Genomic DNA, 21725 nt, shown 5'->3' with positions numbered 1-21725 from the left:
GGCCTTCAGACGGGGGTGTTTCCAAGGACCACTGGTTGGGGTTGCCGTGGAGACCCTCCTGGGTGACTCCGATGCGCCCCTCCTGCCCTCTGCTCCTGCCTGCTTTGCCTTAGGAAGAGCCACTGAAGCCTCACTCCAAGCAGCCCCCCCCCCAGAGAAGCCTTTCAACACCTGGCCCCCAGCGCCATTGAATAGATGCGCCCCAAAGGAGCCACCAGGAAAGCAGCAGGGGCATAGGAAGCACTGGGGACCCTCAGGGGCCAAAAAGGCAGGTCAAAGGGGCAGGCCAGGAAACCCCCCCTCTGCGCTGGCCTCTCAGTTCCACAGTCCCAGCAGCTCCAAAGGCCTTTCATCATTTCACGGGCTCAGGAATATTCCTTCGCCCCCCAACCTCCCCCCTGCCTGCCCCCTCCCAGCCTTCAGCCTCGTGGCCGAAACTCAGGATTGGCTGGGAAGGCGGAGGGCCCCCCACCCCCGGCTCCCTTCAGCGGCTCTCTTTCCCCAACAGGCGTAGGTCCCTGCCGAGAGAAGATGGCCCAGAGGAGCCCAAACTTCTCCACCCTCGGCCCAACCGAAAGGTACCCTGAGACCCCCAAGGAGGGGGAGGGAGGGGGCTCTGGGAGGTCCTGGCCAGCCTCAAATGGGGCTTGAGGTGAGAGGAGATGGGAACCTTCCTGGCTGGGCTGGGCTGCTCTTGGGGGCTTCTGGGGGCAGCTGCTCCCCGCTGCTCCCAGGCCACCTTCCTGCCCCCTTGCTGCCCCCCTGCTGCCCCTGGCCTGAGGTCAGAGGGCAGGCCCAGAAGAGGCCCAGCCCCTGCCAAGCCATAGCAGAGGCTGGACAGAGCCGAGATGGGGGGGGGGTCCGGTAAGCGAGAGGGTCGGGGTGGGGTCCCTCTGCTGCTGCCCCTCGGCTGCTCTCCCCTTCAGGCGCATCCGGAACTTCCCGCTGCACAGCCAGGCCCTGACCGCGGTTCCCCTGGGCTCCACCCGCCTGATGGACCAGCTAGAGGACCGAATCCTCAGCCATGAGAAGACCACGGCGGCCCTGGTGGAGCACGCCTTCCGCATCAAGGAGGACATCGTCTCCACGCTGCACCGGATGCAGAACAAGGGTGGCGGAGACCGGCTGGCCAGGCAGCTGCTGGAGGAGCACATCCGCAATATCACTGCCATCGTCCGGCAGCTGAACCGGGACATCGAGGTCAGTGGCGGCTCCTGGCCTGGCGGAGGGAGCCCTCCGGTCCTCCCACTGAGGGACGCTTGCTGGGGGAAAAGGCGTGGCTGCTGGAGACACAGAACAGCCACGTCGTCCCAGGAGCCCAAGGGCCACCTTCCCTTTCCTGCCCTCCCCCCCCCCCCCGCTGAGTGAGGCTCCCCTGGAGGAGCTTCCGGAATTCCCCCAGGTTGAGGAAGGTTGCTTGCACCAGAGGAAGCGCAGAGACCTCCCAGCTGGCATTGAGAGGTAGACTGCTCCTGGCCACGCTGTTCTTCCATCCCTTTCTGGAGACAGCCCTGGGATAGGCAGGAAGCCCCAGCAGCTCCCCCTTGCCCTTCCCCCTGCCAGAGGCTGTGTGTGTGTGGGGGGGGGGGTTCATGGTCCTGTTTCCTGCGCTTGTCAGGCTCTGCAGGAGCAGATCCGGGTCAGGGACAACCTGAGTTACGGAACAAACTCCACCCTGAAGAGTCTGGAGATGCGGCAGTTGTCTGGACTGGGAGACCTTCGTGGACGGGTCTCCAGGTGAGGCTCCCCAGGGCCCGAAGCAGGGGGGCCCTCTGTGGGGGAGAAGACTCTCGGGGGGATGCAAGAGGAGGAGGAGGAGGAGGAGCTGGGGAAGAAGGCCGGGGATTTTGGGAGCCGCAGTCCTAACCCTGCTGACGGGTTATGAGGAGGCCGAGAGGTGCGCAAAGGATCGGAGCCTCTGTGGTCAGCCTGGGGCCCCGCAGTTGGGGTCGGCCGTCCTGTGGCCCCGGGCAAAAGCCACGGACACAGAGCAGCTTCTTCCGGCCATCAGCTGCAAACTAAATTCACAAGAGCCTGAGCAAAGAAGGCATTTTTCACTCTGGCCCTCTTTCCATGCTCATGGCTCCCTTCGGTTCACCCAGCCATTGATTTGGCCTGACTCCCTGGCAAGGCTGTGTGGTAAGGGGGGTCTGGCGGGAGGGGCTTTCCACTGGCTCCAGACTCTTCCTCTCCCCCCCCCCCCCCATGAGGGACCTGCCCTGCGGACTGGGGAACCTATTTGGAGAAGACTTGGCTGACATCCCCCCCCCCCCCGGGCTTCCAGTCCAAGGAGAGTCGGCTTCTTCTTGCCCTGATGCCCTTTTTTGATCTCCCTGACTCGGCCTCTCCCTGGAGCCCCCAGCCTCCACCTTTGGCTGCCTGCCTGCCTCCCTTGCCTGCTTCTCCCCTGCCTGCCTGCCTGCCTGCCTGGGAGGAAGCACCACCGTAGGAGCACACCTGCTGGATTGAGCTAAAGTCCGTGTGGCCGGCCAAAGGGAGGAGCGGAGTCCGGCTGGCTCCCCCTCGGCCCTCTCCGGCAGCCCCTCTCCCTTCTGTCCGCCCCAGGTGTGACGCAGGGCTGGCCAGGGTCTCCGCCGAGCACAAGGTCACCTACGAGAGGCTCCAGAGCCTCAGCAAGGAGCAGCAGGCAACCAAACTGATCCTGGAGTCCAAAATCAAGGAAACAGAAATCCAGGTGAGCAGCTTGAAGCGACGGGTCGCCCCCTCCTCTCTCCAGGGTGGGCATCGTCCGGGAGCCCCAGGGAGATTGGGAGCTACTCAGCCGGGCCCTACGGGGTCAGGAAGCCCCGGCCCAGGGGCCGCTCTGGCTCTGGCCAGCCTGGCTTTGCAGGGCCCCAGCCCCAAAAACAGGAGCAGAACCGCCACAGCCTTTTTGATCGGAAGCTGGTTCTGGCCTGGGGGCTCCCAGGGGGGCTGGCTCTCATCCTAGTCTCCTGGCATGGAGGGCGGGGGGGCTTCTTTCCTTGCCCCCAGAGGAGCCGGGGGGGGGGGGGTTGAAGCAGAAACTCAATGGAGGAAGGTCGAATCAGCTTCAGTGCATTTCTGGGCCCAGTTCAGATCGTTTGCCTGGCTTTGGGGTTGGGGGAGGCTGGATCCAACCCCCCCCCCTGCAATTCCCCCTGTGGGCCGAGTCCCCCCTGGGAGGAAAGCTTGGGTTCTGAGATGGCTTCGGTTGCCATGGGAGACGCAATAGCTGCACGGCTGAGCTATTGTTATTATGACTGCATAAAAAGGTTGTGAAGGGGGGGGGGATTTATCTTGCTAGCTGAGCAAAGGAGGGGGCGGGTGGGCATTTTGGATAAAGAAAGCGGAGCTCCGAAGCCCCCTGGGGCCCTTCTGGGTTGGCAGCCGGTCAGGGAAAGGCTGGGCCACCCTCCTCCTCCATGCCTCTCCCAAGACCCTCCTGCCAGCTGTGCTGAAGCCCCCTCTCCCCCTGGAGAAACGGGGGCATCGCTCCAGAGGAATGCACCACATCCCTTGCTCCCCGTCAGCAGCCCCTGGTCCGCTTGAGCCAGTGGGGGAGGGGATCCCGTGCCCTTCCAGCCCCTACGATTTGCCCATCTGTGGCCTCCCCTCCTCAGGAAAAAGGCTGACGGAGATCGGAGGGCGTTCCTGGCATCTCTGTTTGGAATCTTCCCAGTTCAGAGTCGAGGGGAGGGGGCTACCCTGGGGCTGGCTGAGTGAGGCGGGGGAAGGGTCCCAAGGAGATGGGGGTGGTCGATGCCTCCCTCTCCTTCTGGGGCTTCAGCAGAGAGCGAGCAAGAGGGGCCGATGCACCGCTGCGGGTGGGCATAGGAGGAGCCTCTCCATCCTGGCTGGGACTCATGGGACCTGGAGTTGGTAGCTGGAGAAAAATGCCCTTTGCTTTGCAGGCGGGGGGGGGGGGTTGCTCAGAAGCAAGGCCATGCCTCCCCCCATCCCCTTGGCGGGGAAGAGACCTCACCACCAAATGCTTCCCCCCGCCCCCATGGGAACAGTGCTGGATTGCTTGAAAAGCAGCCCTTTCCCAAATGTCTTGGAGAACGCCAACCAAGGGCAGCCCGTTGGGGCACCTGGGGCTTCTCCCCCACCCGCCTAGTTTGGGCTCTTTGCGAAGGGGAATTCTATGTGGAAGGAAGCCGCCACTTTCCCCTCCCTCCCTGCCAGATTTCCCACCTTCTGAGCCGAATCGAGCAGTCGGTGATGCAACAAGACACGAAGCTCAAGCTGGCCTACAAAGAGAGCAACCAGCAGCTCCATCTTCTGGAGGCCAAGTAGGTGCCCCCCCCTCCAAGGGTCCAGCCTGGGGGGGCTCACACCGTTTCCTCCACCCATTGTAGTAGGGCTATGCCCCCTGCTGCCCTTGGGGCGCCCTGAAAGGTGCACCTGGGGGAGGAAATGCCGTCTGCTCAGAGCCCTTTGCCACCTTGCCCAGGAGCTCCGCCTTAGCCGTGCGGGGGGCCTGAGCCCCTCTTGCTGCCTTTGTTTGGGGGGCGGCTGAGTTCTTTCTGCCCCACCAGGCTGCAGGACGCCATCGACCACCTGACCAGCCAGATCTCCTCCGCCCGCAGCCAGATGGAGCAGGAGCAGGAGCGCTTCGAGAAGAAGTTCCTAGAGAAGATAGACCACCTTTTCCTTGCCATCAAGGAGAAGAGTGTAGGTCTCTGTCCTGGGGGGCCCTGGGAAGCATCCCCACCCCCAGAGGGACAGAAGAGCTCAATCAATTGTGCCAGTCAGTCGGCTGCACACACTGCTAACGGGCAGCCAGGTTGCAAACTGGCTTCACTTGGAACCAGGCCATGGTTTGTTTTAACCAAGATGTATGGGGAAGGCGGCCTTACTCTGTAGACCGAAATGTGCACGCGTCTCCTTTGGCTGACTAACTGCCACTCCTTGATGGCCCCTGAGTTGAGGTTCTCCTCGGAGCTGTTGGGAATATTGCCCCCTCTGCCCGGGGCAGGAGGGGGCTTTCGGGGCTCAGAAGACCCTCCAAATGGGGCGGGTGGGTGACGGCTGTTTCTCCCACTGCTTTGGCCACAGGAATTGGACAGCAGGGCCCTGGAGAGGCAGCTGAGCGAGATCCACGGGAAACTGCAGAAAATGGAGGCCGGACAAAAGTGTCCAGCCCAGGAACAGGAGTCAAAGCAGGCCGAGGACAGGATGAGCGTCCAGCTCAGCAAACTCCAGTCTGATTTCACTGAGGACATCAAGGAAGTCAAGGCAGAGGTTAGCGCTGGTAAGGAGACCCGGGGGACACCCAGGTGTCTGGGCAGGTCTCTTGGGGGGCGGGGGGTGTCAGCAGAGAGTAATAGGACAAACTCCCCCTCCCAGTTACACTGCCAGGGCATCTCCCATTGGCTGTGACCTCTCCCCCCCCACCCTCCCTGCTGGACAAGGCTGGTTTCTGCGGGGGGGGGGGGGCTCCTCTGGGAAAAGGGTGGCCCAGCTCTCCCCGTTCCTCCCCCTCCAGGACTCAGCACCATCTATGAGAGCATCGGATCCCTGCAGCAGGTCCTGGAATCGAAAATGAAACTGGACAAGGAGGAGCTGCAGAAGCAGATCCAGCAGCTGAAGTGAGGGACAGCTGGCGGGTCCCGGCCAGGGAGCAACCCCCCCTCCCTTTGATCCAGCAGGATGGACACTTGCCGTCTGGGCCAAGTGGCTGCAGGTCATTTACTGTAAATAAGAAAAGCCGAGCGTGGCCAGACCAACCTGCCCTTTGCAAGGGGAACCAGACAGGATGATGGCCGGGTCCTTCTGGATCTCAGCTGCTTCCCTGGACTTTGGAACTGGCCTTCCTCCAATCCGAGGCGATGCCTCCTGCTGCCATAAGATCCGGACACCCGAGCCGATGGAAGAGACTCCAAAACTCACCTTCCTTCCTTCCCTTGAGCAGGACAGAGGTGGTTTGCAAGGGGCAAGTGGGTGCCAGCCAGGCAGAGAAGTGCCACCCACCGCAGCCTCCTGTGGGCCAGATATTTGCTCTCCACGCCTGACTCCTTCAGCGTTCACCCCAACATCTGGTCTCAGGAGATCTCCCTGGGGAGCCCCTGGCTGTCACCTGCTTGCCCTTCACACGGCCTCTCAACCCCATTCTTGCTCGGCTCCTCTCCCTGCCGCTTCTCCCCAATTCCTCCCCCCCTTTTGATGCTTCTGGATACATCCGCGTGTCCGGACGGTGGCTCCTTTTCCAGCCCAGCTGCCCTCGGAAGGCCTCGTGCCACCTGCCTCTGGCACCAGAGCTTCTGGCTTCCTTGCAGGCCTCCAGCACCCCCCTCCTCCTATGCCCATCCATCTCAGCTGACCACTGCCAACGTATTCCCAGCCAGGGCCCTGCTCAGTGGCAGGACGACCCTGGTCGCTTCCCAAGCAGGACCAGGGGCTGCAGGTGTGCCCAAGGCCTCCCTGCATGCCTGGGGGCCCCCATCCTTGCTGGTTGCAAGCCTCCCCTGCCCCAGCCAGAGCGTGACCCTGCCCTCCCTGTCTCTGGGGCTGAGACTCTCCTCCTCTGCGTTGTCCCAGAGGGCCACCTGCCCTCCTCTTCAAGGATCCTGCCAGCCAGAGGTACTGGGACCCTCGCCTGTGTTGAAACCCCCAGGCCCTGGCCCAGGCCCCTTGGGCCCTTTGGGCTCCCACTGACTGGGACCCAGGAAGGGAAGGCAGACGGAGGGTTGGAGCTCCCCCCAAGGAAGCTTGTCCGTGGGTGGGGGTGGGGGTATTTTCTACAGGAACATCTTTGTTCTCAGGTGTTTTTTGTCTTTAAGATCTTTAAGCAAAGTGGCATTTTCACAAAATCACACTCCTTGCTCCCTTGCACCACTTTCTCAGTTCATCTTCTGTCAGGTAACATTTTGCTTTTGTAACATCTCACAGTGGAGAATCTTGCAATGTTTTTCCTCAGAATGTTAACCTCCTGCAGAAATGAGATAAGCTGGTGAAATATAGAATATTGCAATGGAAAGTTGGCAGCAAAACCTGATCCAGTCAGTGACCTTTCAGCCCCTTCCTCAAATGTTTCCTTGGGGTGGGGGCGTTGAAGAAATAGAAGGGTAGCCCTTTGCCTAAAAGCGAAACGCTGCGCTTGGATTCCATCTGATTCCTTGGGCAGCCAGCCCTAATCAGGGAGGCACCCGGGGGCTCCGGACGTCTTCTTACAGCCAAGCATGCCGGTTGAATTGAGGCCCAACGCAACGGCTGTGAATCTTGCTCAGGTGTGCTTCTCTTCTCATTTCATTGCAGAGACTTGGCAGCTCTGTCTGGCCCCCAAGACCCCCTTGGGGGGGTCTACCCTCCTTACCCCCACTCAGCCAGCTATCCCGGGAACCCTCCCTGCCCCACAGCTGGCACCAGGAGAGCCGGGAATGGATGCAGCAATGGGGAGGGAAAGCTGGGGCTGGGGCAGCCTTCTGGGACTTCCCAGATTCCCCAAATCCCAGCCAGCGTCCGGGAGGGCACCCCTCTGGAGTGGCGGAGGGATAGAGTTGCATTCTGACCTCTCCAGGGCAGGCAAAGCCCCAGGAGAAGGTGGGCATCCCTCCCTTCTTTCTACTGCCAGCCTGGGAAGCAGAGGGCGTGTCCGGACTCAGCCCTAGCCCAGGCTGGGAGCTTCGCAGGAGCCCCGGGTAGCCCAGGGAGGTTCCTGGGCAGCTTCTCTTCTGCCTTGCTCAAGGGACTGCCCGGCTGAAGCAGCGGCTGGCAGCCTAAGGCCGGGCAGTCTAAGGCCGGCTGGCAGTCTAAGGCCGGCTGGCAGTCTAAGGCCAGCTGGCAGCCTAAGGCCGGGCATCGTGCCCAATCATTCCTCCCCCTCTCACCTGGAAAGGCAATTTTTTTAAAAAAAATGTGAATTCATCCACAATAATCACAATGGGTAAAATTCTCTAGGTATTTCTTAAATGTCTTTGAGAGCAAAATGTATGTCTATATTTATGTAATTTCTGGCTACTTAGCGGGCACACAAGGCTGGCAAGAAGCCCGCCAGCCTTTTATAAACAAGGGCTCAACAACTGCTCCATGGTGTAAAACTTTTAATAGCCGAGAGGAAACGCTGGCCAGGGAAGGAGGGAGGGAGGGAGGCGCAGAGGATACACCTGACTGTAAACCTTCCTGCTGCCCGTCGTGGGCGAAGTGCCCGGGGGATTCCCGGCCGGCGCCTTTGCTCCGCGCTCGTTGTCTGAAGGGTTTTTCCGACTCTGAATAAAAGTGAACCTTTCGCGGCCGCTGCCGCCCTTCTTCTCCGAGGCCAGGGCGCCTCTGAGCGCCAGCAGAGGCCGGCGGCGTGGCGGGGCGCTCGGCGGCTCCTCCTCGCGGGGCCGAGCCGGAAGGGATGCGCGGGCGGAGCGAGCGGGCGGGCGGCGGGATGCCGGCGGAGGCGGCCGAGGAGGAGGGGGCGGCGGGCGGCCGTCGGCTGTGCGGCTACCTGCAGAAGCTCTCCGGGAAGGGCCCCCTGAGGGCTTTCCGCAGCCGCTGGTTCGCCTTCGACGCGCGCCGCTGCGAGCTCTGCTACTACAAGGGCCCGCGGGAGGCGCAGCCGCTGGGCCGCCTGGAGCTGGCCCACGCCGCCTTCCGCCTCCACGACGCGCCCGCGCCTGGCCCGGGCCCCCAGCCGCAGCTCCAGCCGCCGCCGGCCGAGGAGGAGCGGCGCCAGGAGGACGGCGCGCCCGGCACCGCCTTCGAGGTCCACGGGCCCGGCGGCGACGTGGCGGTCCTGCGGGTGAGCAGCCGGCCGGGGAAGGAGGAGGGAGAGGCGGCCCTGCCCACCGCCGCGGCTGCCCCTGGGTGCGCGGGCGGAGGCTTCCCTGCAGCGGCGCGCTCGGAAGGGCCGGTGGGGCTGAGCTGCGCTGGTGGCCCCCGGCAGCTCCTCCCTGCGCTGGCAGAGGCCCCCGCGGCCCTTGGCTGGCCCTCACCTGGCCTTCCCCCAGGGGCCAATGCCAGGAGACCCCTTCTGGCCCCGCTACGGCCCCGGCCTTCCTCCCTCCACCACGGCGGGCCAAGGCCGCTGCCTCCCTGGGCTGAGCCTTCCTCTCTGGAGGGTCTGGCTGGCCGAGCGAGGGACCCTGCAGGCGGGGAGCCAGGCCCCGGTGGAGACCCCTCCCTCCTCCTCCCCCCACGAGGATCAGCGCCAGAGGTTTAGGGCTGCCTCTCCAGATGGGTTTGCACTTTGCACAACCCTCTTGGGTGCCCTTTGGATCACAAGCCCCGGGCAGGGCAGCCGCTCCGGCCCCTTGCTCTCCTGGCCCAGGGGTGGGGGGTGGGGGGCTGTGGCTGATGGAAGGTGAAAAGGGCTCAAAGTCAAACCCCCCCCCCCCAGGGACTTGCTGGCCAGGGGGACCTCTGAGATTTCCGTGCTGTCCTGCTGAAGTCCCAGAGGTCACCCAGGCCAAAGCCAAAATGGCAGTTGTGGGAAATGGTGAGGTCAATACAGGCCCCTGAGAGAGACGTTGACTCCGTTCCTGGAGCAAAACTCTTGTTGAAGTCCCCAGTGCAGAACGCAAAACCTTAGACTGCTGGGTGTCAAACAGGGGAAGCCAAACTCCGCTACTGGAAACTCTCTCCTCCTTCTGTGCCACGATAGCTGAGCGTTTGGCCTATGCGGTCGTAGCAGGATTCCGTCCTGGGTCAGACTAGATGGCTTCCAAGGCTCCCCCCTCCCCCCTCTGCCGAGACAGGGGATGACTGCCCTCCTGGACTGTCTATGTTTCCAGCGGATTGGGAAGCCCCCTCTCAGCTCGCTCCGATCCTCTCTTCCTCCTCCTCCTCCTCCTCCCTCGATGTCTGTAACCGTCAGGGCTGCCGGCTTCTCTCCGCCACAGGCCGCCACGCACCAGGACATGATGTACTGGTTGCAGGAACTGCAGCAGAAAAGGTGGGAGCACTGCCACGGCCTCGACGCTGCCAAGCACTACAGCCGGACGTCACCGGCCCCAGCCGGCTGCTCCATGGGGCTGGTGGCCAAGGACAGTCCCGGTAAGTGCTCTCGCTGTTCCCCCAGCTTCACGGTCCATGTTGGGGGCCGGATGGGAGGGAGAAAATCGGACCCCGTCCGCCTTCTTCGCCTCGAGGCCTCCAGTTGTGCTGGGACTACAACTCCCAGGATTCCCAGCCAGTGATTGTTCACAGAACTGTTCATGAGCCAAAGGAGGCTCCGTGAAAGCTGCCTCAGCACATTTTCCCCCTGAGTCACAAGAAGCTGCTTCCTTGATTTGGTGACTGTTTTTCCTTTATTTTTCTCCACAACAGCAAGCATTTATTTAAAGCTTACTTTAAAGATAATGTAAATTGGAAATGATGGTGTATGTATGTACACTTATGTCCGTGTGTATCTATGTGCATGTGTACACACACACACACATACATCACAAACAACCAGCTTTTTGTTTTATTTTGGGGTAGGTTGGATTTTTAACTGAATTCTTTTGCCAAACGTTGATTTTTTTCAAGCCTATACAAGGGACGGTATGCATACATGTGTGAATTCTGTGGAATATCCAGTTGCAACAATCATGTCATTCATGGTTTCCCTCTTTTCAACAGCCATGTTTTTAAAGAGGGGGGCAGTAAATGTGGCATATGGCGTCCTTGTAGGGCAGGGGACCCACAAGGCATTTGCTCTGATTAGACGGCCGATGGAGCTTTCTTCTGGGGGTGGGGTGGGGGTGGGGGGTGCGCCTCCTGTGGTCCTGCAGCTCAGGAACGGCTGTGGGCCAGAAGAGGAGGGTTGGCTAAAGGGAGGGAGGTCGCCTTGCACTTTCGGTCCTGGAGAGGCAAATTCGGCTTCACAGGCGGGGTCCCTGCTGGGCCAGGAGAGCCAGAAACAGCCGCCTCCTTCCTCACGGAGCTGCAGCGGAAGAGCTGGGCCGGCCCTTCTCACTGGCTGTGGTTTCCTCCAGGGAAGCCTTTGCAAAGTTACAGGAAGCCACTTCAAGGCCTCCCACCAGCTTCTCCCCAGTGAGCAGAGGAGCCGAGCCCGGGGTGGTCGCTCTGTGGGGCGGACAGGTTGGGGAAACTCAGCACTCCCACCAGCCCGGAGAGGGACCCTGGCAGTGGCCACGCTGCCCTCCAGGACAGAAGGCATCGGCCGCTGCATGGAGCGGGTGGCCGCGTGGGCATGGGCTTGCCTGCTGAGCTGCCAGCCCTGGTCCTGCTGGGAGCTTAGAGCAGAGAGGAAGTGTGACCGTGGCAGCTGATGCATGCGCCTCCTGCATTTCCTGCGAGGCTCCTTGAAGAGCCACGGGATCAGCAGGCTGGATGGCTCCCCTCGAGGCCTCCGCTGAGACACCCGGGGACTCTTGGGATGGTTTCCTGTAAGCTTGGAGCTGGATGTCGGTTGGCAGATAACTGCTGGGGTTGGCTTTTCCTCAGATTGCACGGCGCTGCCCTCAAATGCTTCAGCGGAAAAAGCCCGCCATGTCCTCACCGTTGAGATCGCCCCCACGGAGCTGGTGGGGGAGCAAGCTACCTGTCTGCCCGCTCCGGGCCACCCCGGCCCCATCAACTTCTCCTTCAGGCAGCTGGGCACCGATATCAGGTGAGTCCTGGCGGGGGCAGCTAGAGAGCTTGCGCAGCCATGAAGGCGCTTTTCTTTTCCGAGGGTTCATTGGACTTAAGGCTGGGCACTGAGGCTTTGGAAGTGGCTTCCAGCAGCCAAATCCTCCAGCGTGTTCTGAACTCGCACCCCTAGAGAAGTCCTGTGAAGCGCAAGGACGTTTCTGTGATGCGGTTGCACTCAAAAGCATCTCGCTGGACAGCCGAGTCCGCCATCCAGAAGGAGGGTAATGAGGAAGGACCTCCACGAAACCAGAGGTTGCAAATGTGGCAGCAAAATGACCTTTTGGGTGTGTGTGTGTTTAAAATAAACGTGGAATGGATGCCGGGGTCTCTGGCAGGCGAACTGCTCCCATTTGAGAGCCACCGAAAGCCTCTGAAATGGCAACCCCCCAATCCAGCCACTTTGCCAGAGGCTCCCTTGTTGCACACACACACACCCAATTCCTCTCCCCCAGGCCCCTTTGGTTCTCCCCCTGGTCTGGGGCAAGAAGGGGCCTCCCTACCCCACAGAGGCTGCCCACCCTCGTGCCAGGTGCTGGAGAGCACAACCAGTGTCCCTGCTGCCCGGCATTTGGCTTGGCAAGGCAGGCAGGCAGGCAGCCTGTGAGGAAGGGTCAGGCCCTGGTGGAGCTTTTGGCACAACCGTTGGCAAAGGCTTGTGAGTCAGATTCTGCTTCCCGTGTGAGACCCAGCTCCCCCTTGTTCCTCAGAAGTCCGGGTCCTTCACCCTGGTCTGCCTGAGCTGCTACCTCGACAAGCAGCCCAAGTGTTTGTGGCCACTGTAGCCGCAGGCACCCGGTAAACAGACGGCAGCTGCAAAGGGAGAAGCGTTTGCTGATCCCCAAAGGGTGCCTTTTGTACTTCCCCTGTTGGGCATCTGCCTGCCACAAGCTTCCCTCTTTTGCCGATCCTTCTCACAGCCTGCCTGCCCGCCAGGGCACCCTTCTGTGGGGTAAACGGAGGCTGGATTTTGCAAGCGGGCATTCCTCGTGGTCTGGGGCAGCCGCCTTGAACCCGCTTCCTCCTTGGAAGGAGAGGGACTGTGGTGCCTGGGGAACTCCGCCTTGGAACAGAGAGCTCTGGAAAGGCTGCCTCGGTGTTAAAAAGCCTTGCGTGGCTTTCTTGAGAAAGAGTCCCAGGGTGACCGAAGTGCAGCCGCTTTGGAGCCAGGCAGGGACAGTCCTGGGCTGCTCAGAGGCAGCCGTTGTCTCTTTAAAAGCCCTTCCTTCATCAGGGTCCCTGTCCTGGCTTCTTTTCTCCCCCAGCCTCACTGGTGGGAAGGGGACGTTTGGCGCTGCAGAAGGCCAGCAGCCTAGGGGCTCAAGCTTGACCACAGGCGGCCATCGTTTGCACCATTTCCTGCCTGCTGTTGTAGCTCAGAGAGGCGGGAGGGGCCTGGAGGTCCTGGCATTTGGCTGTTGGGAAGGGAGAGCAGAGAGCAGGCCGATGAACGTGAGAAAGCGCCTTTCCCCAGGCAGTTCCAGAGAGCGAAGAAGTGGGGTGATGGTGGGAAATGGAGAGAAATGGAGCTCTCCTGTCCTGGGTGCTTTTAAGCCCATGGAGGGAGAGGGCACCAGTGTTCTCCGGGGGGGCTCTCTGCCTCTGATGGGGGGGGGGGGGTTCCCTGCTTTAAGGCCCTTGGAGAAGTCGCTGAGCTCTTGGCGTCTGCAGCTTTGTGAGTCCAGCCAACTTTTCTCTGCCCTCCCAGACATTTCGGACATCTGTACTTTGCAGGAATTCTGTCTCTTCCTTAAGAACCGGGAAAGGAAGTGGAGAAAACCGCAGGAGTGTTTTTTACACCGAAGAATGGGAAATGCTGGACCCCTCCCCCAAGGACCTGCAGGAGTCGGCGGCTCAGGAGGAAAAGCGAAGGCTGGCAGCCGAGTCCAGCAAAGGTGCCCGTTCTCTCCACCCCCCACCCCCCATTTTCTGCTTTTGCAGAATCATTCTTTGCGGGGCGGCCCTTTGCCTCCCTTTGTGAGCAGAGGCCCCCAAGGGTGGCAGGATCCCAGGTTGACTTCTGAGCACTGCAGGAATCTTTGTTCCCCCAGAGCTGGGAGCTGGAAGGGCCAAACGGGGGAGACGGGGGCTTGGGAAGTTGGGGGTCAGGGCTCACAGCAGCAGCCTGGGTGTTAACTTCGATGCCTGGCTTTCCATCCCGGCTTCTCTCACAGCTGCTGCTAAGATTGACAGTTTGGATGAGTCTGGAAAGGAGAAGGAAGAGGCGGCTTCTCCCTGGATAGGTGGATGGCTCTGGGCTCCCTGAATTTGGCCCCTATTGCTGAACTGGGCAACCTTCTTACCTACCCCCCCCTCCCCGTGCCCCATGCTGCAGGTGGGACCGGCTCAACGTTCCCCTTTGATTTTGGCCGCCTCCCGCACAAGGCCAGGCGTCCCTTGAAGGACCCCATGGCTTCCTCCAACAGAGGCCGGGGCGGCCCGGAGGCCTCTCCTCTGGAGTGGAATGGAGGCCGGCCGGCCACAGAGGCGCAGCTGAAATGGCAGAGTCAGCAAGAGCACCTGGAGCAGCTGAAGACGGAGCTGGCCAGCCAGAAGGTAGGCCGGGGTGAAGCTTTGGCCACCTGCTATGGTGGGGAAGGACCTGAGGGCGTCTGGATGGGAGGCTCATCCTCTTGCCGTCCTCCAGAAAGCCCCTGCCCTGCTCCCTCTCGCTTCCTTCCTCGTTTGCACCCAGGGCCCGAGGGGCAGGAAAGCCCTTCCTGTGGGGCGGCACAGGCCCCTCCTCCACTGCATTCAGCCCTCCTGGCTGAGGCCCTGCTTGCTTCCACCCGCCCTCCCATCCTCCCTGCGCTCGGTGCAGAGTGCAAGAAGCGATTGGTCAGAGAACCTGACGCTGGCTGGAGCTGAGAGGGAGGAAGAGAGGGCGGCCCCAGGAACCTCCGGAGCTCGTTCCCACAGTGAGGACTAGAACCTTGTCCCCCCCCCACTCCTAGTCTGGCGCCTCAAGCACAAGGCCACCGGGCTCCCTCTTTAAAGGAGAAGCAGCAGCTATGCTTTGGGGGGAAATGCCTGGCAGGGGCTTGGAGGCAGGCATGTTAGCCCCCATGGCCCCTCCGTTCCGTGAGAGGCCTTTTCTGCCCTTGTCCCTCTCCAGGAACTGAGGGAGCTCCTGGGATTGAAGCAAGAGGGGCTCCTCTGCCAGGAGGGGGGGGCAGGCCTCTGGGTCCTGGGCGAGGGGCTCAGACCGGCAACAGCAGCAGGTCCCTGGCACAGGGCAACGCCACTCCCCTCCGCACCCCTGTTTCCGAAGAGTTGCCGGTTTCTCCTCCCCACCAGCCTTCTCCCTTCGTCCCAGGAACTGGTGCGGCTCCTGCAGCAGACGGTCCGGTCCTCCCAGTACGACCGGTACCTGGCGGGGCCCCTCTGCGACGGGAGCCCCAAGGGCCACTTGGAGCTGCTTCACCAGAAGGACCACCAGATTTTGGGTCTCAGCCATCAGCTGGAGAAGCTGAACCTGGAGAAGGAGCAGTTGCAGCAGGAGGTGGCCGGCCTGAAGTCCACGGTGGGGGAACTGGGCGAGCAGCTGGACATGCTGATGGAGACCATCCAGGCGAAGGACGAGGTCATCATGAAGCTCTCCAGGGAGCTGAGCGAGTGCGAATCTTCCTGGCAAAGCGGATCGGCCGACGCCTCTCCCCCCAGCAGCAAGGAGCAGCAGGAGCTCAACAAGCTGAAGGTAAGGGCCCCTCTCGCCTGCTTAGCCCACCAGCCCCTCTGGAGGGCGGCCTGGGCGAGGAGGAAGGTTTCTTCGCCCCGTGGGCTAGTCAGAGGGAAGAGGGCAGGGAGTGGAGGGCTGGTTGAAGCGGCTGCAGGTCACAGCAGGAGGAAGGCCTGGAGAGCCAGAGGGATAGGAAGATTTGGGGTCTTGTGTTGTGCCGTTGTGGTTTTCTTAAGCACAATTGCTGAGACACAAGTGGCTGCGTTCCCACTTTACAACCCAGCCCTTCGCTGTGTTTCCTGGCTGCTCATCTAAGGGGCTGAGCTGCAGGTCAGGCGGGGGAGTTGGTTTGGGCTCTGAAGCCAAGCCCTTTGCCCTGCCCCCTTTGCCCCTCCCCCCTGGGAGGCAGCACCAGCCCCCCCCCCCCCCGCCTCTCCTCTCCAAGGTCTCCACTCTCTGTTGGCAGGACAGCCTGCAGGGCTACAAAACCCAGAACAAGTTTCTAAACAAGGAGATCCTGGAACTTTCGGCCTTACGGAGGAATGCCGAGAACAGGGAGAAGGCACTGATGGCAAAGGTCAGCCAAAGGGGAACCCTCCCCATTTCCAGCCCCCCCCCTCTCCCAGGGGATCGGAGCCACTGAGAGGTATCCCATTCGGGGGGCGGGGGCAGAGACCCAGCGCTTCGATTTCCAAGCTGACCGGTCTTTCTGTCCGTCCCCCCCCCCCCCCCCGGGATCTGACTGACCACCGGCCACGGGGCTCCCTCTGGTGGTTTAGGGGCAGCAAGATTGCTGGGGCGGGGGCTTCCCTTGGCTTTTGGGCTACCTGGCGCTGCTGCCTGTCTCAGCCCCTCTCTCGGTGCCCCCCCTCCCCCCACAGCACACCAGCCTGGAAGCCCGGATGTGCCAGGTGGAGAGCAGGTACCTGGTTCTGCTGCAGGAGAGGAAGGGGCCCGTCTGCTCGGAGGAGCCCAACCCCAACAGCGACCTGGTGGCCCGGCTCTTGGCAGACGCCCTGCAGGTGGACAGCGGTGAGCAGGCCTACTTCAAGCCCCACATGGTCAGGTGAGCCTCGGTCCGACCTTCTGCTTGGGGTCCCCCCACGGGAAGGGCTGAGGGAGGGAGACGTGGGCCTTTAGCAGGGGTCAGAATGGCTGCTGGCTGCTCTTGGGCAGGGGTCCTGGGCCCTCCTTCCACTGGCAGCAGCGCCCTAGCCCCCCTGGTCGAGCGGAGCCACGCCTAGCGCTGTGCAGCCAGAGGATTGGAATCCCGCCCAGCGTTATCCCAGGCGGGTAAGGCTGGAGCCTTTTCTGGCCCTGGACGCCAGCGGCAGCTTTCGCCATTTCCCTGGGAGGTTTTTCTGGCTCTGGTGGTTCCGGCGAGTGAGCGGCTCCCTCTCCTTCCCAGCGAGTACGACCTGTACGGCTTCCAGACGGTGCCGGAAGACGAGGAGGAGGAGGAGAGGCTGGTGGCGAAGGTGCGGGCCCTGGACCTGAAGTCCTTGTCCCTCACGGAGCACCAGGAGATGTCCACCGGCGTGAAGTGGGAGAACTTCCTGGCTGCCAGCCTGAACAGGGAGCTGGTCCGGTCGGTGGAGCTGAAGACCCTCGTCCGAGCCGGGGTCCCGCACGAGCACCGCTGCCAGATCTGGAAGTGGTGCGTGGGCCTCCACGTGAAGAAGTTCAAGGAGAGCAGCCCCCCCGGCTACTTCCAGGGCCTGCTGCAGGACGTGCTGAAGAAGCAGAACCCGGCCTCCAAGCAGATCGAGCTGGACCTCCTGCGCACTCTGCCCAACAACAAGCACTACTGCTCCCCCGCCTCCGAGGGCATCCAGAAGCTGCGCAATGTCCTGCTGGCTTTTTCGTGGCGGAACCCGGACATCGGCTATTGCCAGGGCCTCAACAGGTGGGCAACCCTTCCAGGCCAGCCAGGCTGAGAAACAGAGAGGACGCTGGTGCCAGGAATGGGGTCCGGATGGCCCATCCACGTTTCTCCCCGCCCCACCTGTGCTCCTCCCCGCTGCTTCCTTCCATCTCCAAAGCCCACTCTGAGATTTGCTCGCAAGCTGGGAGGGAGGCGGGCTGTCGAGGAGTGGGTCCCCCTCTGTGTTTCCTCTTCCCAGGAGAGGAAGGCCCTCACCCTGCGGCTGCTGGTCACCCAGGGCCAGGTGGGCCCGTGTGAGAGCGCAAGTGTGGCTCGCTTGCCTGGCTCTGTGCCAGGAGGCCCTTTAGGGTGACTCTCCATGCTTCCTAGCCTGCCTCTTAGGGGTCCCCAGGGGGAAAGGAAATGGCCGCTGTTTCTTGCGGAAACTGGTTCTGGGCTCCACCTCCAGGCTCTGTGGAGGCAGCTGGGTTTATAGTGCTGTGAGTGACCATAGGAGGGGAAGAGACACAGCCGTGGGCGAGAAGCCCCATAGCTGCCCAGAGGGCCCAGCAAGGGGCTCAGGAGGGACTCTCCCTAGTTGCTCAGGCTGTAAAAGCAGGGAGAATTGCACCTTCAGAGCTGCAAAATTCTGCTGCAGGAAAGGAGCAGCAGCTCCTCTGGCCGTGTTCCCTGCCTGGGAAGGCTGACCTGATGCGGGGAAGAACCTTTCGTTGGAGGGGGGAGAGAGAGGCACAAAGCCACCTTTTCCTTCCTTCCTCTTTGGAGCCTTTCTCGGGGGTCTCGGCACAGCCGGGCGTCCGTCTGTGGACTCTGTGGGGGAAGCAGCCCTTCCGATGTGGTCTCTCTTCCAGACTGGCGGCCATCGCCCTTCTCTACCTGGAGCAGGAAGACGCCTTCTGGTGCCTGGTGGCCATTGTGGAGGTCTTCATGCCCCGCGACTACTACACCAAGACTCTGCTTGGCTCCCAGGTAGGTGTGGAAGGAGCCTCCGGGAGCTTCGGCTGGAGCTCCAGGCCTTAAATCCCTTTTGGGGAGGGGGGACACAAGTTGGAGAAAACGAGGCCCCCGTCCTGTCCCCCCCCCCATGAACAGCCCGGGGAGTCGAGTGTCCCAGCCAGCAGGAGAGGGAGGGAGGGAGGGGGGACTTCAGGGTCTGCAGCCGCCTTCCTCCTCTCCCAGGTGGACCAACGCGTCTTCAAGGACCTGATGAGCGAGAAGCTGCCCCGGCTGCACGGACACTTTGAGCAGCACCGGGTGGACTTCTCGCTCATCACCTTCAACTGGTTCCTGGTCGTCTTCGTGGACAGCGTGGTCAGCGACCTCCTCTTCAAAATATGGGATTCCTTTCTCTACGAGGGACCAAAGGTAGCCCCCCATCCCAGAGTGGGTTCCCTGGGGACCTCTGGAGTTGGGAGGGGATCCCTCCGTGCGTCTGGCTCTCTTTTGTGACCCAAAGCTCCTTGGTGGCCCAGGTGATCTTCCGGTTTGCTTTGGCCCTCTTCAAGTACAAAGAGGAGGAGATCTTAAAGCTCCAGGACTCCACGTCCATCTTCAAGTACCTGCGGTCCTTCACCCGCACCGTCCTGGATGCCAGGTGAGGAGGTCGCCTTTGCTCGGCCGTTCAGAAAGGTTACTAGAAGGAGAGCTTCTGGTTTTCTTTTCTATGGGAGGAAAGAAGAACTGAGCAATAGAACTTGATGGGGTCCAGGAAGAGATCAAGGGGGGTGGGGGAAGTTCACTGAATCCCAGCCCACTTTCTCTGGGGGCTCCAGCTGCAGGGCCCCACTCGCTTCCACAGGATACATTTGAGTCGACTCTTTGGCACGGCCCCCAGTGAGGCCTCCCTGGTGTTCCTCCTCTTCCTCCTCCAGGAAGCTGATGGGCATCGCCTTCAGGGACCTCAACCCCTTCCCCCTGCGCCAGATCAGGAACCGGAGGGCCTTCCACCTGGAGAAGGTGCGCCTGGAGCTGCTGGAGCTGGAGGCCATGCGCGAGGACTTCCTGCGCGAGCGGGAGACCCACCCGGACAAAAGGGACCTGATCAGCGAGGACGAGGAAGACGGCTGAAGGGACCCCGGGGGCCCCTTCGGGGGGATTTTTCTGCAGCGCAGAACCTGGTGGGGATAGGAGGGCAGAGGTCCAAAGCCAGCCTTTCACCAGAGAGGCGCTTCAGGGCAGCTGGCACTTCAGACTTCCTCCCAGTGGTTCCCTCCCTTTCAAAGCCCCCGAAGGGCTCCCAGACACAAGACCCAGAGGCCCCTCATTTTGGGCCAAATTCTTGGTCTTTCAGTTGTGCCATTTTGGAGACACTTTGCTTCTTGCAAAAAACGAGCCAAGTCACGGTGCTTCATCAGCTTCAGAGACCTTTCAGGGGCCCACCGCTCAGTCTTCCCACCTGGGGAAGCAGGAGACAACCGGGGATCAAGTCATTCCGTTCTGGCTTCCTGCCTTCCTTCCGTGCAGCTTTTGTTCTTCAACCCCCACCCTCCGGAGATCTTCCTTGGGGACAAGGTTGGGAGGCCAGGAGCTCTGCCTCCCCACAGCCAGGACTTGCCAGCTCACAGCCGGATCCAGGCCACTTTGGGGGCAAAGGAGGCGCCCCACAGCCCAAGGGTCGCTTTGGGACAGGCAGAATCCAGAGCCGGCATGGGCCTCCGAATGCCTTGAGGCCTCCCAGGCGGTCAGCACTGAAGCCACGCAGGCAGCCCAACGTGCAGCCTCGGGGGAGCTTGAAGATGGGTGGACGCCAACTCCCGGAATTGCTCTGCTGCCTGGGGAGGCCCAGCCGTCTTCGAGCTGCCAAGGTTGAGAAACACCCGATTTCCAAGTATTCAGTCCTCAATTCCTGCTCCCCTTTTTATAAAGAATCCCGAACTCCCTTCTGTATCCTGTATGCCAAGTATTTTATGCCCGGTGTCTCTTCAGGCAGAATGTAACACACACACACCCTCCTCCTCCTCCTGCAGTTTGCACAAGCTTCACAGAGGTCCAGTCTGTTTCTCTGCCTTTCTTGCTGGAGGCCCTAGAATGACACTGGCACACACGCACACACACCCCAGAGGCCCCTTCCCTCTGGAGGAGGGGTTGCAAGTGGGGGTCCCGTATCCTGCGGAGAGAGACCATCACAGGCCTCAGCCGGTGCAACCCCCGGGACTGGGTGCGGGGGAGCAGCCTCTCTTCCACATGGGGCGAGTGCAGTCGGGGATCCTGAGAGTTCTTTGGGGTTCAGAACTCCTGAGTTCATTTGCCAAATGTTTGCAACCTCTTGAAAATAAAAGCATTTCCTCTGATTTTTATTGGTTTTTGATCTCCATTCCTGTCTGGTTTTGTCGGACCAATCCTAGTAAAAAAATGCACAGCCCCGGAGGCCGAGCGGGCTGCTCTCTCCTCTGCTTCCCTTGGCAGAGAAGCGGGTGGCACCTGCAGGCCGAAAGGTCCCACGCCGGGAGGAGCAGGGGCTGGTGGGTCCCACTGTCCGTGGCAGATGAAGAACCGACGTGGCCTGCAGGATAAAGCTGAGCTTTGCCCCGTCCCGGTTCAGCCTTTGCCACTGGAGGCCCTTCGGCTGGCAGTGTGGAGGGGCTGATGCCCTGCTAGTGGCCACTGAGTCCCTGATGAGCCCAGCCTCCATCTGAGAAGCCCAGGAGTCTCTGCTCTCCCCTCCAGAGGAGGCTCACCCATGCCAGGGGGGACCCCCGTTCCTGTGGGGCCGTCAGGGAACAATGGTGGGCTGTGAGCCCAATCACCCTGGGGGGCGCTGGTGCAAAAAGACTGGCCCGCCTGCCTCCCCCCTCCCTACACAGGGGACCCCTGGGGGGGGTCAAGAGGGGTTCCGGCTGGGTGGCGGCGGCTGCAGTCCAGGCCAAAGGCAGGAAATGGGAGGGATTTTCCTGTTTGTGCCTTTTACCTACAAGCCTCGCCCCACTTGGGTCGGCCGCTGTTGTGTCCAGTCTGCCCGATACTCAGGCTGGGTTTGGCGTTTTTCTCCACTTATAGAGGATCCCTTCCAAGCAGCTGGCATGGGCAGCTGTGGGTGATGGATGGGGCTCCAGGTGGCTTTGCAGGATGGCAGCCGTTCCAAGTCAAGGCACCTTTTGAAACTGACCGTTTTGTCAATGCCCAAGTGGTGCTCCGGGTATTTGGGGGGGAAACTCAAGGCAGGGAACATTCCTAACCCCGATGCCTGCTATTTTCCCCATCACAAGCTCCCTGTGAGAAAGTGACGGACTTAAAACCAGCCATCTAGTTTCATGCTTAAGGCCCCTTGACCCAGGTCAGGACACTTCCCTGGTTAATGACTAACCTGTCTTAATCCTGGCTTAATCTATAGAATTGAGTAAGAGGAGAGCCATGGACGCAGCCCAAGGTTTCCGCACTTCAAAACTGAAGCGGTTTTTAAGCCTGAAGAAGTGCTGCCTAATTCCTGCCCCCCTGCCTCCCTCCCTCCCCAGGACTGAAACCGGGAGGCCTTGGAGAAGCAGAAACGACTTGCTGAAGCAAATGGCTTGAAATCTCACGTCCATTTTCTAAGAGTTTCCCTTTTGGTCCAAGTCGTTTGATGGGAGGCGACCCACCCGCAGCCCCCGAGGATCCCCCCCCCGGCCTTCCCTCCCTTGG

The 21725-nt window shown here is 61.3% G+C and overlaps 1 protein-coding gene across 1 annotated transcript; it reads left to right on the top strand.

Annotated features, from left to right (window-relative positions):
• The first annotated feature begins 5573 nt into the window (after window positions 1-5573).
• TBC1D2B (TBC1 domain family member 2B) lies at window positions 5574-19329 on the top strand. Its single transcript, XM_081965073.1, has 14 exons — window positions 5574-7738; window positions 7775-8710; window positions 9810-9963; window positions 11359-11524; window positions 13279-13439; window positions 13880-14100; window positions 14861-15241; window positions 15690-15800; window positions 16105-16289; window positions 16632-17129; window positions 17960-18077; window positions 18288-18473; window positions 18581-18702; window positions 18980-19329. The coding sequence occupies exons 2-14, from the start codon at window positions 8324-8326 to the stop codon at window positions 19173-19175; spliced, it is 2886 nt and encodes a 961-aa protein (XP_081821199.1). The 5' UTR covers window positions 5574-7738; window positions 7775-8323; the 3' UTR covers window positions 19176-19329.
• The last annotated feature ends 2396 nt before the right edge of the window (window positions 19330-21725 follow it).

This window comes from Natrix helvetica, assembly GCF_964273705.1.
Source record: "Natrix helvetica genome assembly, chromosome: 12".
NCBI classification, from domain to species: domain Eukaryota; kingdom Metazoa; phylum Chordata; class Lepidosauria; order Squamata; family Natricidae; genus Natrix; species Natrix helvetica.
Note: the sequence above shows the minus strand (reverse complement) of the source record. Positions and strands in the feature narration are given on the sequence as shown.

Excerpts from the sequence above, each read along its gene's own strand:
- TBC1D2B (XM_081965073.1), top strand. The coding sequence starts at position 8,324 with ATGCGCGGGCGGAGCGAGCGGGCGGGCGGCGGGATGCCGGCGGAGGCG. Across the intron at positions 9,964-11,358 it reads GGTGGCCAAGGACAGTCCCG|ATTGCACGGCGCTGCCCTCA; the intron begins GTAAGTGCTCTC and ends GCTTTTCCTCAG. Across the intron at positions 15,801-16,104 it reads AGAAGGCACTGATGGCAAAG|CACACCAGCCTGGAAGCCCG; the intron begins GTCAGCCAAAGG and ends CTCCCCCCACAG.